The following is a 20,082-nucleotide window of genomic DNA, read 5'->3' as shown; positions in this document are numbered from 1 at the left end:
GTAAATATATTGATATTGATACAGAATTAGGGATGCATGATGACACAGATACCATATTGGTATTGTCAGATAAGTGTTTAAAATAAAATTACTGGCATCAGGCAGATGTTTACATTTAACTGATCCTTCAAACCAATATTCGATGATCTATTTCTTGTACTCTGGAAGAGCAGAATATTTAGGTGATGCTGGGCTACTGTGCCAAAATGTCTGCATTTTATTAATTTTACTGCATTCATAACAGCAAGAATGAAAGTTATATTTCTCTGTAATGCTGATCCTGTTAAGAGTCCCAATTTCTACTATCTATCTTTAGGCATCAGCAGATAATGGCATTGGCCCACAATTCCAATATCAGTACATCCTTATTTAGAATATCATTCAGATCCTAAGACATGATATACTGTCTGAATTATAATAAAAACACTATAGACATTAAGTAGGAAATAGGTCATATTTCACCTTAGGTTAAAATTTATATGAACACAAACAAAAAAGTTAAAAAGGAGCATAGCATTGTTAATCTAAATTGCAGTGAAGCAAACCTTCTTTAAACTAACTTCTTAAAAAAAGTTATTGGACTCTAACACCTCATGCTAATCAAACCTCCCTAAATGGGTCTTTTGTCTGTTCCTAGAGATTAGTGAAATTAAAATGTTTCTACCCTGTAATAAATAAAAGTTTAAAACATCTAATTAATTCAATGTACAAGCATGACACAAACATAGAAACATATCACCTGCCTAAATGGGTTTAGGGATCCTTTAAGTGAAGATGAAGGCTCAAAGGGCTTTTCCCTCATTAGTAGTGTGTGTGTGTAAGGCCTCTCTCTGTGTGAAAAATGCCCCGGCAGGTCTGAAATTACAGCTCCCTGGGGTCTCCTCCGTCTTCAACTGCATTGTCACACCTGCAGATGAAAAATAGCACATCGGCCATGTTTCAGGACACTTCATACACCTGCTTTAACTGATACCAGCCCTATTGTTCGCTGCTCCATCACAGTCTGTGGTTTCACATCAACCCAGACTGTTTAATCTGCCTCCCCTATGCTTAGAAAAGAGCGCTTCTAAGAGGAGTATACATATAAGGTTCTTGGAATATCATTTTTCCTTTACATTTCCTTAAATAGTCTCACAATCCATAATGTGATTTTCAAATGATCATTACTCATGAAAATTGGGAAACTGGGGTGTTTTTCCAGACACCCGAAATGTTTTTTTTTTTTGCAGTTTTAAACTGCTTTAACTGTATTTCACTTCCCCATCAGGTCAACTCATCCTCCATTGCCAATCACTTTTCAGGTCTACATCTGCAGGAAAAAACTGCAAGCTGATGAGGCGAACAGCCCAGGAGAGCAGAGCAGAGGATCTCAAGCATAACTACTTACCCAGATCACATTACACTCAATTACAGCCATCTCGCTTTAAACATATTCATATTGGACAATTTCCCTGACCACATGACTATCATCTGCCATAGTAATAATACAACCTTGGGATTTGGATTTGGAAAACGTATGTTTCACATTTCCAAAGGATAAAAAAATAATAAGCATCATAACGTGTTGTAATATTTTAATAATGCTTACAAAACGACACATTTTTTTTATTCCTAAATGTACAGAGTATACAACATTCTGTTTCACTAGAACGAGTAAAGCTCGGCTTGATAACGCTTAGTGTTTAAATATAGTTTTTCAGAAGACATTCGACAGAACTTTCCCAAGAGTTCTTCAGATCCCATTACAATTCATGAATGGAAACACTTGCAGGATTAACACAACAGAAAAAATAGACTTTCACAAGACAAATAAAAAACATTTGTCAAGTACATATGTTACAGCTGAGGTGAAGACTGTGGCTGCTAAAGTGTCACCACATGGCCGTCCTGCAGAAAAGTGTCTTCACCTTATTGGTCCAGAACAAGAAATCATAGTAATATGGTATGACTGTATGTAGTGTAACATGGTAGATGGGAAAAAAAATATTTCATAATAAATGTGATGGTACGATGCACGTTTACAAAATAGAGAGAGCAAGCACAGCAAAAACACTGTAAAATAAGAATCATGGGTTGATAGTATGTAAAGAGCATTTTGGAAAAGTCCTAGATTAACAGACACTGACACAGTCTGCAAAATAAAAGACCTCAACTGATGGACATGGCTTGGCTGGTTTGCTCCGTAGCATGCTCATTATTAGGTACATTCAGAAAGTAGCTTTTCTGACTGCAGTATCCCCCCTACAGGGCTGATTTAAGATACACATGCATCGCCTGACTGAGTTAAGCTGTCAGAACCCAGAGTTATCGCAGCTTGAGCTTGGCTATTCTGTGACAGTCACTTTGGACTGAGTGGAGAAATCTTCAACTGAGTTTCAATTAGGTCCCACACTGATATTTCCTCTGTCATCTTAATCACTACTACACTAAACTATCATTACATCTTGTATCCCTGCACTTCCCAACTTGTTGGCTTGACAACAATTGGTCTCACCACCAAAAACCAATACAATCTTCTGCCCCTTCAATCCCTTTGGACTCACTTGCAAAAAACAAACAAACAAAAAAAAAGAAATATGATCAAAGTTTGAAGATTGGCTCTGTTATGCTCTGCTCATAAATATACACTATGTTCTGAAACTCAGTCTCTCTAATTAGCAAAACAAAGATAAAACAAACAGAAAAGAAAAAAAATCTGTAAACGAGTAGCAAGGTTCTGTCTGGAGTTAATTTCACAACACATAAGCACCTTTACTTTCCCTAAACTAACTCTCTCTCTGTTCTTCTCTATTCTCTCATCACGGTCATTGTTACAAAACAATAACTGTAAAATCTGCTTCTCTCTCGTATTGTAAATACAAGGACTGTGCTGTTGCGCTCCACAACATGCTAATTATATAAGAGGACAGAACAGCGAATGTAGGAATGTGTCTATGCTGTGCGTATTAAACGTATTCAGCATAAATACAACACTGCTTCAGAACATCAACAACTAAACTGAAGACGTACACACAAACACACACTTTATACAAGAGCAAAGAGGTATGAGTGTGTGTAGCCTATGCACTGCTTTATGAAGCAGTTTGCTGGTTGCAGTCTCTTACTAATCCTTTCAGAGATATCTAGACAAAGAGAGAAAAGATAAAAAGAGAGAAAAGGGGAGGTGAAAAAAGGAACCCAGTGTCTGTTGATCACTGTATGACACACATGGAGCTTCGTGGAGGGTTGACCGTCCGGGCCACAGACTCTTGACTGTAGTTCACAATGTCCGCCTTCACCACCCGCTACACGCCAAGCATGAAAAGGAGGACAGAAGACATTAAATTTGTCATCACATCTTTATCTAACCCCTATCTAAAACCATGATTTACCACTGAAACTACTAACTGATATATTATTAAGGTGGTCAGTCCTCGTTACAATAGGGTGCTGTCGGCCAAATGAACCATGATATGATATGTTTTTCAAACTGCACAACCTTTATCTGTAACCAGAAATGCCACAGCATGGTCTGCAAAGTGCTTTTATACTAGTCACGAGTGAAAACATTGCTTCAGTAATGCCTCCAGCATTATCCTCTGAACAAGCGGCAAAAAAAATGGTATAACAAGATGTATGGCCGGTTTAAAAGGCTTCACTCATAAGCATGTTGCTGCACTTACCTGGTTAGACTAAAATCCAAAGATTAAGCTGGCTAATTTAAAATATCATTTTGTTGTTTGACCAAATAAATCATGGGAATCAGTTAAGGCTTTTCTGTTTTTTTTTTCTTTTTTACCTTTTTAGATAAATATCAAATATGTGAATCGTTTAAGAAAGCATTTCATGGATTCGTCAGCGCTATTAGGATCTGCAAATTTCAAACAATACCTTACCTTATCCTGGAGCATTCTGTCTTCATATGAATTAATTATTACTATGTTCAGTTTGTTAGCCTGCTACTTAATTCTGGCTAAGTTACTTCTGTTGCAACTAGCAGGAGTTTACTATGGTACAAATATAACAGTTATTTTTCCAGCAATGAAAGAGGTCAAACTAGCAAACTTGTAGAGAATTGAAAGATGAACAGCACCCATATTAGTTCATCAGAAACACCTATAAAATGTCAGTTTAATACCATGGTTAAAAGAAGCAATTTTGTGGGAAACGTACAGTAATAATGACACTTAAACAAAGTCCCTTAAAATGTTCAAGGATAGTTGATGCATATGGAAAAGCTGAAAATCATATGAATTAACAAAGCACATGTAAGCTAAGTTAACTATGATTCAGCTCAATTCTAAACAGCCCAGTAATCTAACACAACTACAGGTACAGTTACAAAGCAACAGCCTCTACAGCTGAAATCTAAATGCTCACTCCTCCACGCACACTCACACAGACACTCACAAATACTGTTATGTTACTGAACAGAGCAGATTTTGCTCTGATTGTTGTCTTGAGTAATCAGTCCCTCATCCTGAGGATAGTCCACCAACTCAGCTCGAACTATCCGCTACAGATATACACACCCAAAGAAATGCAGGAAGAGACAAGAAACAGATGTATAAGGGTGGGAAAAACAGGCAAAACAAAGAGTTATGAAAATGAGAATGCAAAGAACAATGACAAGAAAGAACAAAGAACAGTTAAAGTGTGTTTGTAGCTAATAATGATTAATTATGATGAAAGACAAGTGTTGACTCACAAAACTGGATGCCACACTTTGGTCTCTCATTAATCTCTCTCTCTCTCTATCTCTCTCTCTCTCACACACACACACACACACACAGACGCACACTTTTCCAGAATGATGGAGAGGGCTCCTCTGCAGAGCCTTTCTGTTCAGGGGTCATGACCTTGTGTTAACCTCTCTAAACCTGATGACCTGACAACTAGTAATGGGAGTTCAGCACACATACATACATGTACACACACACAAACACACAGCTGCTGAGCTTTTAGATTAGCTTACCAAATCAGATTCCTACCAGTAACCCTGCAGACGCAGTCCAACATACTAAACACAGACATACACATCAATGACAAATAGATTTCAAGATGATTTTAGAAATTCCAAATTTAAAAACTACTACTATTATTTTTAAGGATAACATTATTTTTAAGGATAGATTCATAGTTTTCATAAAGGTATAAATTCACTTTTGAAACTGGATCAAGTTTACCACCTGGGAAACATCAGGTGGCATAACCGTATATAAATTCAAAATATTATTAAAAGTTATTCACCACTACTGAAAATGTGAATAAACCAGTATATGTACTTGGACACCTGTATAAACTTTTGTCCATGAACTCAAGGTTATACGTTTTGTTTTTTTTTTTCCCAAATAAATAAACCTTATTATAATAATAACTGATTTTCATGGCTTTCCTGGGGTCTTACCACCTAACTTGGTAAACTGAATCAGCCTAACCATAACTCAAGAGTAAAAGTTCATTGCTAGTTGTGGCACGTAACATTAAGAGAAAACAGAATTTATAGATGTTTTGCAATTAGATAAATATTTTTTGCAACATGTTTTGATCTGTAACATTTCAAACAAAATCATTTTATTTAACTAAATTACCTTTTTTAATAGTTTACTTAATCTGCATACATGGCTGGATGGTCACACCACCTGACATTCTTAGACTTTGGGAGACTAAATGCCTAAAATTAATTTTATTCTGAAAAAAGAAGGATTGCAGAATACATTGACAGGTATTGTGTATTTATTGAAGTATTTTAATAAAAAAAAATCATTTAAACATGAAAAAGTTGTTTATTTATTACTGCCCACCCATAAACACAAACATACATACACTCTAAATAGGACATGCTTACCTGTGACTGCTCTATTTCTGCTTTATTCAGTTTTATTCCCAAAATCTCTGCTGCCACTCTTTGGAAACAAAGGAACACCTAGAGAACACACAAGTAGACACAAAGATATTATTTGATTTCCCTTAAACAAACATACTGTCGCTGTCTGAAAGACTATTATCTTCATTTTTTAAAAGGCTAGCTGGTCCTCATATTATGTGGCAATTTTATGATGAATGGATCATACTTGGATTAATGTGTGTGCATTGATCAACGTGTGTTCATACTTTAGAGTATATGAGCTAGTGTTTGCACGTGTGTGTTACTGACCGAGTCTCCCGTCTTAGCTGACACAAATTGGCTGATGAGGCCATTCTCTTGACAGAAGCGCTGGTGTTTGTCCACCTTTACTGTCCGCATGTGCTCCAAATCAACTACACAAACAATACATGCACATTAGAGAACCACACACGTTTACAAAAGCAGAACGTTTAAATCTGTGTTTTCATGTGTGAGAGACAGAAAGAGAGAGAGAGAGAGGATGTAGCCACTCCACCACAACCTTAATAAGAGAAAATAATTTAGCCAAGAGGCTGAAATTTAACTCTTTCTCTCTCTGTCACACACACACAGCCTCATTGTCAGTTCAGTACACACAGTACACAGTGGCTTTGCAAAAGTTTGTGCAAACTGTTGTAACTGGACAAGTCCAATGATTACACAAAGTTCAATAAACTGAAAACTGGAAAAAAGCTGAAATATGAACACTACATGAGTACTGAGACTCTTTCAGCCTGTCATCCTCAATTCACTCAGGTGTACAAGATTCTTCTGCCTGTGTGTACCGACCAGCTCCAGTCTAAATACTGGAAGGGTACAGGTTCAAAACCACTGCATGCTCCTCAGTCAGGTGGTGAATTGAGTCAATCATCAAGACAAAAGAGCATCCAAAGCAAATTACAGATCAGATGAAAAATCAGATGAAAAAACCATCAAAGCCATAAAATGCAAGAAATAGCACACAATTCAAACAGTACTGAGCTGGAAGAAAATAATTAGGGATGCAACTGTGAGACCTTGAAACACTTACAGCTGAAGAAAGAGAATACGTGTCAGCAATTTCCAAAATACAAAACCTCTATAGCACAGTGGCAAAAAAAGGAGCTATTGCTTACACTCTGCCGTCTTGGAGTACCTAAACGATCCAGCAAAAATGTGGCAAAAGGTGCTGTGGTCAGACAAAAATAGACGTTTTTTAAAAGCCAAGAAGTGCCGTATAAACATCATTTTCTAATTTCACTCCAGGTACGACTGAAATACCTTCCCAAAGAACTCGTTATCAGATACAATACACGTGTAATGCCATGTTGAAATTAATTTTATTTAATTATTTATTATTTAGATGCTGATTTATTATTTATAAAACTGAAAGAAATTAAATGCAATTCAACTTACATGCTGAATACTGTTTGTTACACTACAACAGTAATATTTAAGCTACATTTGTGATGGATCTTTCGTCTAGGTATTAAACACAAACCAGGCTACCACAGCAACACATGCTAAAGATTAGCACCTTTTTTCTTTCCACAGTGCAATCATCAATAAACACGGGACGCAAGATATACAAGCTTTTATTGTGTGTGTGTGTGTGTGTGTATGTGTGTGTGTGTGTGTGTGAGAGTGTGTGTGAGAGAGAGAGAGAGAGAGAGAGAGAGAGAGAAGGATAGAGCTGTCAGAAATAAACATGCATGCCTAAAGGCTACAGCTACCATTACAGAGTATTATCCTATAGAACACTGTACTCTTTACCCTGAGGGAACATATTCCCACACATATACATACACACACTGACCTCTCTATAACCCTGCAGACATGACACCTGCATGTGTTTGTGTATGATAGGAATGAAAGATGAGCTTTGGCGGTTTGCATAAAATATCTTAAATATTTATCTTACGTTAATTGCTTAAGGGACACATTTCAAGCTGCAAATTTAAATGGTGCCACTGTCAACAAAAATTATACATACACAATTACACAATATTATTTTTTTATTTCACTTTCCACTTTAACACTTTCCTAAAGAGATTTTATGCAGCTCACTTAAAGTTTAAGCCAAAATTCACTTAACATGTTCTATGCAAGTGGCCACTGATTCTCCCTAAATCTCAGCTGTGCACTGTGCATTACCTGTATGCACCACATTAACACAGTTTTGGCCTCAAGGAACTGAAATCTATGTGCTGTCAGCATGGACTGATTTAGTGCACGCACAACAATGTCCTGCCTCACTGTGAGCCATGAAACTCGCCACACACACCCGCTGTGATGTCACTGCAGGGTCACCACCAGGTCAACACAGAAGGGTCAAGCAGAAGTCACTGAGCTGAAAGTAAAGATTCTCTTCTTCTCTTTCTATCTCTTTCTGGGCTTTGTGTCAGGGACAGACACACCCAGTGTCTACTGAAGCTCTGTACGGGAGTGTGTCTGTGTGTATAGGTATAGTAAGGTATTGCGTTTCCCTATAGCTTCCCTCAATACCGCTTCTATTCAAGCTTTCATCCTCACCATCACCCTGCTTTTAAGCCCTTGTGAAAGTGTAAGAGTGAAAGAAGCAGTTTTTAGACATTTTGAAAACGAAGCAAATTTCCAAAATGTCTGTAAAAGTTTGCAGACTGTACAGTTTCTATCGAGTACAGTTATGCACAAATACCTAAAGACAACGTATAAAGATAACTGTAGGGCACAAGTCTCGCTAACCATGCAGGGAGAGATTTGAACCTTTATTACCTAGCAGTTTTGGCATCCCTCTGTCAACATTATGTGACTGTAGCCCTAAAAGTTCAGAGACCCATAGCTACGGGTGATCTCTCAGTCTGACAAACGTAACTTATTCAATGACGCTCAGTGATCCATATAGTAACACAGCAACAACTAATTCAACAAAGACTGAAGAGATCATTTTACACATATAAATACTCAATACACACACAAAAAATGCAGATGCATTCCATGGCACCCACACTAACTCCCTGTCTCTGTATTTATAAACAGGTAAAAGTGAGTATGCATGTTTTATTAATGATGGTCTGGAGCAGAGGAGGCTCTCTGGCTGCTACCATCACTAAACACAGCTAATCCTCTAGATCCATTAGATCCTCAACACTTCTACATGCTTATCAATCAACCTTACATACATATACACTTGCACATGTGCGAATATATACACACACACACACACACACAATCTACACTACTGTAATTATTAGGGATGCATTAGTATCGATACTGGTATCAGGTCAATACTGTGCCCATTTACTCAAACACTCGTATTGATAAAAATTAATAGATTCCAACATCTGATACCCACTGATACCGTGTGATGTAAGCCAAGTATATGCTGCAGTGCTAAGGAACAAACACAGTGAAGGAGGCTCTGTTCACACAGAGAAGTGTTACTGACTCCGTGGTAGTTGGACACAAAGCCATCAGTCACTTTAAACATTCCGTTTTTGTATATTCCCACCAGGAAAACACTGTGATTTTAGCCTGTTTTTAAAAACATACAATTACATCCACTTCCCCAGTACGAGTGGAGACACACAGGCAAAAGAAACGAGAGTAGGAATGTTGACATTAGCTACCGAAGTTCGTATCTGCTGACTTTACTCTGTTTGACTGAGTAGAATTGCGAGGTATAAATGTTGATTTTTCAAAACTGCCATGGTTTTTGTAAAACAGGCCGTAAAGAATTGTCCTACATGTACATCCATGCCTGGCCTTTGGCTTCAGTGCAAAGTGGTAGCAGTGGTGTAGCTCAGTTTCTCAGTGTATGCTCAGTACTCAGCACAAAGTATGTTGTTTTGAATGAAACAACTTTATTTGAAATTGTTCATGGACAGAGCTGTCTGCAATGGCTGCGTGTCACATAACATGGATGGAGCGTTTTCATAGGGTGAGAGCACATAAATCGTAGGCTTTGTCTGTACACAACGGTCTTTTTAAATGTACAGTGTAAGTATATAGATCACAGGCTTTGTCCGTACATGGCAGTCTCTATGAACGTACAGTGTGAGTCACCAAAGAACAAGGTTTCTAAAATCACACACTGTATGTCTGGATTTCAATGACATTCAACTACAGCTCAACCAGCCAAACAAAAGACTTCAGACGTAAAACTCCACAAGCAAGCTCCTCTGATGCATCAGCCTGTGATTCCTTCTTCTTCTTCAAAGAAGAAGACCGATGAGAAGCATCAAAAGTATGAAACATACTTTACTTACAGCTGCACAGAAGCGCTTTTCAGACATGAAAAGTCTACTTTCTTTTCTCCACTGCAGCGCTACTCAATCCAAGGCAACAAATGTAGCATAGCTAGTTAATACACTTCATTTAAAATCAGATAGCTTTCAATGATTGAACGTAATTTGTTTTGGTATTGGACTTCGTATTGGTGAGTACTAAAAATCTGAACTTGTATTTGGTCTGAAAAAAATGGGATCAATGCATTCCTTGCCTACCACCCAGGGCCACAACATTTCACATTCTGGCCACTAAATATGCAGAGCCTATGACCCAAGTGGCCATTTGCTGTGAAGCTTTTTTACTAGGTGAATTCTGATACATTTACAAATATCAACCATTAATAATTAAACAACTGTTCAGACACAGAACTCATTGCATCAAATCAAATTTTGTTAGATTTACCAACTGTAATGTTACCACCACAATAACTAATGTAATGGCAAGTGACAACTTCACTGTAGAACTAAGAGCCAGTGGCAGTTTTGAGGATAAAAAAAAAAAAAATTATAATGATGATATGACAAAATGAGGAATTAGAAAATTAAATTATACAAAAGGTGAATTGGATCAAATTAGGTTTGATGTTCTGTAAAGCAAGTTGTCAATATCCATGACAGACAGACACCAAAAGTTGGGAGTAACTTGTTTAGAACGCAAAAGCACAGCCTCAGTTTTCAACACAAGTTATAGCACCATGATCTTTAATGATCCCAAAAACAAACCCTCACGTTGGATGGAGTTGGGTCAGCAACACCTGACTAGTTTTTGGTACTAAAGCAAGCTTGTTCATTGTAAATACAATGTATAACTTACAAATTCAAATGACACCATTCACAGATGTCTCTCTCACAGGATTCTGTGCCCCACCCGAACCCCCCACCTGAAACCCCCACCTGAAACCCCCCTAAAACTGGTCTGTATGCACCGCTGGCGACATTAGCACTCAAGTAGCTTTTGGTGTTTCATAAGAGCAGTGCTCTGCATCAATGACACTGGGTCTCCTTGTCCTACCTGTGGGAACATTTGGTCCTCACGCATAGCAAACACAAGTATAAACACACCCACACACACCAGGCACAGAACTTAAAACTATACTATTCAAATGCAGTTCTTCTCACACATGATCTGAGGTCAATATAAATCACGGTAGCTCTGTGTACAGCCGTACCTGAACAACTAGAACTATCAGCAGCTCAAAATATTTAAAATATTGTTTCCAAAAAGGCCTTTAGTCTGAAGTAAAATTCAGCATTTGTCCCCAAACGTGTGCACAGTCTCACTCACGCACACACACCACTTACTCACTTACACACAAGAGATTTTGCATGTGAAATGAAAAACCACAGGATATTTTGGCAGTTACCGTGAAAAGTATTCCTGACATGCCTCATTCATTATCGATACAAATAGACTAATGTGTTTCGTTGGAGAAATATTTTCCTAAAAGCTATTGTTACCAAAAATAGTGGCTGGAAGTCTGCAGTGGAGTTATTGTACATATAGACTTTCTCCAGCAGTGGGACATGGAGAACAGAACAGTGTTATTCTGCTCCAGACCTGACCGTCACAGAGAGAGTACATTTATCACACATGAGCACACATAGTGCACACAAGCACAAGAGAAACAGAGAAGGACAGAGAAAAAGTGAACGAAAGTTGCAAATCTGTTAATGAATAAATACACCTTAATATCTCAGTGAGTTAAATACATTCACTTTCATGTGCAGCAGAGTGGTGGTGGTGATGTGTGTTAGAGCTAAGTGCCAGAACTTAATGCTTACCCAGAGAATAGAATAGAATAGAATAGAATAGAATAGAACAGAAGTAAAATTATTGTCCGATTAAGGTGGGAAATGTATCTTTGGCTGCATCAATCACAGAAAAAAATACAATGAGAAAACCAAAACAAAAACTAGGAGTGTACACAGTCCAATCCACATCATCAAGTTTTAAGTTTGATACTGACCATCGTCACCCAAATTGTCGAATAAAACCTTATATTTCTAATAGTAACACTGGTTAAATTACTGTAGTGACAAAAGATTAGATTATGGATAGAAACAATAATAAATGTATGAAATAATAAAATCAAATCAATCAGCAAAATAAAGTTTTAATGTGGCTTTAACAAATTTATTTATCAAGTAAAAAAATTGTATATAGAAGACAAGAAGTCTTTTTACCTTAATATCAGGTAAAAACCTGCCTGTTTTTGTTTTTTGTTTCCCAATATCTATTTATTAACTCTTACAGATGCTCAAATATCAAAATTTGTCAGAATGCACATCCCTAATGAAATTCAATCTTGTAGTGTATAATACACTACAAGATTGAATGTAAATGAGTACACTTCGATAATAAAAGAGCAGGTAAACAAATGATTCCAATTTATTAATCAAAAGAGCACTGTAAAAATAACACTGTTTTTAGGCCAGTGTGGTTAGTGAGAGGTCCAGGTTTGAGTATCTTTTGATGAAAAAGAAAAAAAAATCCAGTGAAAATGAATCAAACACTGTAGGTTTGTACTAGGTCTTCTAAATATCACCAGTGAGCAGGTTAGAGCTTTCAAAATATGCAGACTTGCTACTGCCTTCATCCAGGTAAATGATGGTATGATGTCAAAATAGGCCATTAGCATTAGACTTAACCCCAGCCCGATCAGGTAGACAGGGCTAAACAAATCCCAGAGTTTGAATCCATACAGTCTTGTGTACATTACAGTCCTGACGATCATTTTTCTCGTCTAATCTAATCTAGACCAGTGTGTCCCATCTCCCATACTCACTCACTCATGCATGGCACCAACGGATACAGAACTAATCCTGCTGTTCCCTTACTATCTGCATTTGTGTATGTGTGTGCATGTTATTAATGCACTTGAGGGTTATCAGCCTGTGCAGATCTGGTAGTGGAGGTCTGCCTCTCACTTGTGCTCTGTCTGTCCATCTGTCTGTCTCTCTCTCTCTCTCTCTCTCTCTCTCTCTATCTGTGACTCGTGTGTGTGTGTGTGTGTGTGTGTGTGTGTGTGTGTGTTTATGTGGAGGAGGGGTTGGGGTTGTTATTAATGCATTGGTTGGGGGTTATCAGTGTGTGTGGATCTGGTCTTGGAGGTCTGGGTCTTCTCAGTTGGTGTCAGCGTGTCTGTATAGCAGGAAGACCAAGCAAACACTAAATAAACTGTTTATGTGTGAGTGTGAGAGATAGCAAGACAAATCATCAGCAAGCTTTTTAAAGAGTTAAAGCTTAGAGAGTGCATGTGTGTGTGAGAGAGAGAGAGATGGACCTATGACAGATTACAAGGAGAAAAGAGCAATGGCTACACCTCGTCCCTCTCACCAGGAAATGTTTACTTTAACAACCGCCGCTGTGGCGTCATGCCATCTGAAACACACGCACACACATTCACACCCATGCCAGAAATTCTACTTGAACTTATACATCTCTATTACTGAAGCTCATGGTGTGTCTCTGGGTTCCATTATGGGTCCTTTACTGATGCACTCTGTGATACAGTAACAAGATCTATAACCATCAACTGATCCATGAGCTTTGATACAGCACTGATAGCTGTTACCTGTTAATTGCACGAACAAAATCAGAACAAAATCAGATGACCTTGAGCCCCAATCTCTCAGCTTCAAGTTAAATTCTGACTCCTTGATAAATAAGACCCAGCGTAGAAGCAGACATAAGCTTGACAGAGCAGATTAACCATGCTAAAAAAACTCAGATAAAAGTAAAGACAAACAAATGCACAAAAAAACTTGTGCAAATAAGCCATATGAAAATGCATATTAATTTCTCAACCTCCAGTGCATTAGGCCTGGACAGAACGCACAGAGAGAGCACAGTGAAGTGAGAGCTCTCTTTGTGCTGGGGTCAGCCTGGAACATTTAACGGAGCAGGTAACTGCCAGCAAATAAACTTCACATAACACTGTTAACAGCCACCAACACTGTTTAACCTAAACACACAGCGAGTGTGGGGACAGGGCAGAGTTATGCGGGTCGAACCCCACAGTGAGGGCTAAAGGGCTTTTATGAAACTCAGAGGACTTCTGAACTCCAGATGTAACTCGGCCCACTGCAGCTACGTACACGAGAGAGCGGGATATGGAGGAGAGGGGTGGTGCTTGTCTGGTCTTTAGAGCTTGCTAGCTGCTGTTAAATAGCTCCACTAACAAGCTGCTCCCCGGTCGAGTCGTTCCATTAGAGCGAGCATGAGGGAGGCAGACCCCTCACCGATGCGCCTCTCTTAAGTGGCTCTGCGAAGTTATAAACACAGTGACTAACAGAGCCATCAGCACACTTCAACACCCATTTACTCTGATAAAGCACAGACACTGTCTGCAGATTGAGATACTAACACGCACACAAACACTTCCACTACACACATACCAAAAACATTACCACATCTCTGTTAGTTCACTGGGGCTGAACACAAGTTTTGTCTCAAAAACTGTATCTAGAGTTGTAGAAACAGCATTTATAAGAATGTTGGAGAACTCAATGTTTTAAAATTTGCAGCTCATTTCTAAACTTCAAAGTCTCAAAACAAATCTCTACAGCACAAAACATACAAAGTTTTGTAGTGTGACTATGGCAAAGCACTGCTGTGAAGGCTTCAAGACTTAAGTTTGGCTTGAGTACCACATGCTGAGATGTACATGAGATAACCATTCATGTAAATAACCATGTGATAAAGACACAACAGTGCAAGTGTATGTGTGTGTGTGCACAACGTTAACTGCCATGATACAAGTTTCCATGTGTAAAGTCATTTAAAACATACCAAAAAAAGCACACTACACACAGTCGTTTTCTCTTTTTTGGAATCCATTAATGCTGATGGAGAAGGAGGACCTAGTGTCAAGGGAGGAGCATTAGCTGTAGACTAATTACAGTTATTCTCTACTATTATCCAAGTAAGTATAAACCTACACTTAATCTGTCCTGAATTAGCCTACAGCAAACACTGTGACAAAACCTTTGATGTCTAGACAGTACTTCGACATTATCATGGTTAAGGCATACTGGGCGTAAACATATGTTGAGATTTAAAGTTAAGCAGCACAGTGTTGGATTGAGGGTTAGATTTAGACAGAGCTGGTCAGGATGGCTTCAACCTTTCAGGAAGTCACTGGGCTGTGTAAGCATGTGGAAACTGCAGTACTCTGGCTTGGTGATGCTAATCACTCCGGACATTGACTGCCTCTTTACTGAATCCACTGCTCTATTAAATGGCTTCATAGCATGTAACTTCATAAGCAATATGAAAACAAACTGTTTCATAAATGCCACAAGCACAGCTCATAAAAGCAGTCAGGGCCTAGCATTAGGGCCTGTGGCCACAGTTTGGGCAGCTGAGCAGGACTCCTACGGCTGCCAGGCCACTCAGAACAGCATGGAGGAAAAGCAGCCCAAACCCATCAGTGAAAACAGCAGCCTTAGTCATGGATGTGCGTGTGTTTCTGTGTGAGAGATGAAGTGCTCAAATGAAGTGTTCAGAAAACACATACACATTTCTCTTTTCTTTTCTCTCTTGCACACCATACCGCCATTCAGCACTGGAGTGAAGTGTTTGTCAAGGAATCTGTATGTGCACCAAGAAGTGTGTATGTCTGAGAGTGAGTTGAAACAGGCAGATTGTTTAATATTTGTGCATATGCATATATTAAAGGGGGATTCTGTGTTTTGCAAATGAAATTATGTCTTTGTCAAATGGAGAACAGCCAAGCAGGTAAATCAATGAATGCGTATATGTTTATGGTTCCTAAAACACTATATTGTTGTGTGTTATTTAAGGGTTAGCATCAAAAATCTACAGGAAGCACCTTCCCGGTGTTTAAATATTGCACAAATTAAATACTGAAGCACTGAAAAGCACTGCAGAGACTGCTTGGGCCATTGGAAAATGTGGTTTGATACAGCACACACCAAGTTTTGGGAAAAGTGGGAACTACAACTTTCATGAGCACTAAGATTAGATGTGTGTAACTGAGATCTTTTCATATTCACACAGAATTCATTTCTCCTAGCACATACACTGAATAAAGTGTCGCTTTAAATTTACTTGATTTAAATGTGTACATTGATTTTACATGAATAAAATACATTACATAAACATAATTATTGCCAAAAGTAAGGAAAATGAACAACAGTAATTGTGCTGATATATTTCATGGTGGAACCAATGTACAAATTTGAACCAAGTATATGAACCATTTTTTCACTGCACTGTTGCGCTGTACTGACCTGCAGAATAGGTTTATCTAGTAAAGTGAAAAATCATTCATGTGGTATAGTTGTGTAAATTAGAGCATTCCAATACTAAGGGATCAATTCTAAATTTAAGTTACATTTTACATGTTTCCCAAGCCTAGAGTTTAGTAATGACTAGAGCTTGGCAAACATAAAAGTATTTTAGCATTACTGTGATAATTGTCACTGTGTGTTTTTCAGCGTATCATAGATATCACCTGCTTTGTTACATTTGAGCATAATCAGGAATGTTTAATTGGATTTAATACAATATATGAAATGTTAAATAAAATTCAATGTACTCATAATTTTGCATGGCAGTTTTTAAAAGTGGATCTAGTGGGGGGGTTGACAGTCCCATCTTATTAAACCTCAGAAAAATAAACATCATGATATGTATCGCGTATAGTGAAAATGTCTTGTATTCTGATATTTTTACCATACTGCCACCCCTTAGTAACGACTACATTTTGTACGCATGCTGATTTTTAACTTTAGGCTATGAAATGGCTACCATATCCTAAACAAAATAAAACATGTTGAGAGACACTCCCATACACTTAAAAGTGTAAGTGAATAAAGGAATGAATGAATGAATGAATATGGAAACAATGATTAATGACTTCACTAACTCTCCAGAGCAAGTATGCAAGTGTAAGTGAATTACGCATACAGACTAAAGCAAATGCATGTTCATTAATATGTGTGAGTTTGTGAGTGGTGTGCATGTGCATGTTTGTGCGATTGCTGGAGGGGGGTTCTAAGACAGAACAGTCTTTGTAGACCCAGTCCAGGTCACTGCTGCGTGTTAAGCTGTGTGTTTGTGTGTGAGTGTGTGTGTGTCTGAATGTGCTGGGACTGCACTGGGAACAGGTTTCCTGATGGTCAGAAGTGTTCTGTCAACAGCTCATACATCACAGGATCATCTTTCTACTGCAACACAGCACAGCAGGGGTGCACACACTCATGGTCATACACACTCACTCACACATAGCCACATAGGCACATGCACACACGCGCACACACACACACACACACACAGAAACACACGTGCATTCAATACCTAGATAATACTCAAACCGAAATAAACACATTAATATATGCAACAATAAAACAAACTTGCACTGTAGCTAGCACATCAACTCAAAAACATTTCTATTGAAATACCCTTAAGGGCAAAATCATGTGTGTACGGCTATAACACTTTATGGGCTCCCAGGACTTATGAAAGCCAACAAAAACCCCAGTGCTGAAGAGACTGCAGAGGACCACACACATGCACACAAATTTGCCAGTAATGTTGCTACCCTCCACCTACATCTATATATCTACCTACAGATTGTAAGGATGCACAGTGATTTCATATCACACTGATAATGAAAGATAATTGCTTTAAAAAATTATTGGCATTGGACAGATGTTTCACATCGATTTTCACATGATTTGTTGTAATCCTAAAGAGCAGAACATTTAGGTGAATCTTGGCTGCTGTGCTAAAATATTTGCATCTTCATTTTACTGCATTTAAAATCCACTACAGATACATTCCACATTTCTCTGTAATTCTAGTATGAGTTTGAATTTCTACATTTTATAAATGTTTACGTACAGACACTGGCAGACATGTACAAAGAAAAATTCAGATATTGGCATCAGGCCAGAATTCCTATTTGCGTACATCTATAGACAGACAGATAGATGGACCCATGGATAGACAGATAAATAAATAGATGGACAGATAGACAGATGACTTCTGACTAACAACACCAACAACACTTACACACTCGTCCACGTTTTATAGTACTAATATCAGCAACACAGGTTTAGTTATACTACGTGAACATCCAGAATTGTTTGTGCGATGTGGGTGCCTCGAAAAGGCTCAATGTGTGGTCAGTTGGACAGGCTGGTAGTGTCATGGCAGCAGAATCATGGTAGGCATACGTGCGTTTGTGTGTGTGTGTGCGTGAGAGAGAAAGAGAGAGAGAGAAAGAGAGAGAGAGAGAGAGAGAGAGAGAGAGAGAGAGAGAGAGAGAGAGAGAGAGAGAGAGAGAGAGAGAGAGGGGTGTAATGGCCCGTGTCGTACCACACAAGTCGCTATGGCTGCTCCTCTCTGCAGCACCATGTGCACCAATATTTACCTAATGGATCAACCAGCACATGTAGCACTCTCTGCTGAGCTCACTCATTCATCCACACAAACACATATCTCGTTACTAGCGTAGCCTTAAAGCGGTTCAGACTATAATTTCAGGGCACAAACTGTTGTCCTGAGTGACATGGCTGACACTGAGTAAGCTCCTTCTATAGTGCATACTGGATCATGCCCCACTACATACTGTCCTCAGTGCTAAATGTCAAATGATACAGGTGTACCCAGTAGTGCGGTAATTGGCAAGATGGCCATAATGTGTTTTGCAAGGGATACCCACCCCAATTTGCATCACAAACACACAACATTTCCCTTTGTACGCTACAAATAAAGTATCTAACAGCTGGTCTAACAGCACTGTGGTCAAAAAAAAAACAAAAAAAAAACAAAAAACTGAGTAATATTTATATTTGCCACAGGTTAAGTAGTTGTTAGTAAGCTAGCATTATACTATTGAGTTTTTCAGTTACTGTACAACACAACAGCAGGAAAAAAGAATGACAGCTTACAATTCTGCAAAATATGAAGGCATGCGCTGGTTATATGACTTATGATTGGATAAATCTGGTGCAGTGTTATTACAGCTAACTAAAATTATTACCAAAACAAAAACTAGCAGTGAAAAATGTACTCAGTCTGTAATTAAAACACAAAAACTAATCAAATCAAAATACAATTACTGAGAAAGAACTTTCGTTTTTGTTTTTTGAGAGTGTAAATGAAAGTTTGGAAGTGGACCCCTCTTTGATGTTTTTAAGGAAAACTGGAGCTGGGCTAAATCTGTTGTATTAATTCTATTCTAAGCCTACCAAATACCTATTTTCACAGCAAACAGCATAGTAATAAAAATTAAAAATGAAATTTAATAAAAAAAAGTAAACCAAAGCTATTGCTTTTAAAATCAGATAAACCTAATATTATTAATCCACCTTTAAAACTAACTAACCTTGAAATTAAACCGAAATGAAAAACAGAAAATTAAATAAAAAAAGAAAAAAACAAACAATGATGAAATTTAAAAACTACAATAATCCTGATCTGGTGTCATTACTCTCCACATTCATGGTCAAATCAAAATCAAAGACACATGCACATCTCTCGCTATTTTCGATGGGTATACAGTAAACCAGTCTCTTTAGAGGTGGATATATGCTTTATACCTGCATATATCCAACACTACTGTAGTGGATGTAACTAATCATTGTATAATACTGTTTGATCTCATTTTATAAGATTGTAGTTTTCATTGCTAAATACACGCTGATGCTTGCAACTGGGCCACACGCCTGCAACAGAGGCTGCCGGGAAAAAACACATGCGTGCACGCACACAGACAAACAAATGCAGTCTTGCATTATCAAATAGCTGTATCTACTTGATCTACTCCCTGTTTAACCTTTCCTCAGACTATTAGCTTCATTCAGTGGGTGGAGTGGCTCAGGCTAGGCTGTGTAATGGTGTGCCAAACATAAACTCAATGTTCAAAAGTATCCAGAAGCCCCTTCTAATTAGTAAAATCTGCTACTTTAAGGTACATCCATTGGTGACAGCCCTAC

At 38.2% G+C, this 20,082-nt stretch overlaps 1 protein-coding gene across 2 annotated transcripts in view; it reads right to left on the bottom strand.

Annotated features, from left to right (window-relative positions):
* Positions 1-1,588: 1,588 nt before the first annotated feature.
* Positions 1,589-20,082, bottom strand: part of rab28 (RAB28, member RAS oncogene family) — a 42,394-nt gene continuing 23,900 nt past the window's right edge. The window contains exons 5-7 of one of the 2 annotated variants that reach the window (XM_036590059.1): positions 6,137-6,240; positions 5,828-5,905; positions 1,589-3,284 (exon numbers count right to left, since the gene is read on the bottom strand). In XM_036590059.1, the coding sequence (XP_036445952.1) occupies positions 3,192-3,284; positions 5,828-5,905; positions 6,137-6,240 (275 nt within the window). In that variant the 3' untranslated portion in view covers positions 1,589-3,191. Of the gene's footprint in view, positions 3,285-3,542; positions 4,496-5,827; positions 5,906-6,136; positions 6,241-20,082 lie in introns of those variants that run through there. The other variant, XM_036590060.1, reaches the window with a different exon arrangement.

This window comes from Colossoma macropomum, unplaced genomic scaffold (assembly GCF_904425465.1).
Source record: "Colossoma macropomum unplaced genomic scaffold, Colossoma_macropomum, whole genome shotgun sequence".
Classification (NCBI taxonomy): domain Eukaryota; kingdom Metazoa; phylum Chordata; class Actinopteri; order Characiformes; family Serrasalmidae; genus Colossoma; species Colossoma macropomum.
The sequence above is the reverse complement of the archived record's forward strand: the minus strand, read 5'-3'. Positions and strand labels throughout refer to the sequence as shown.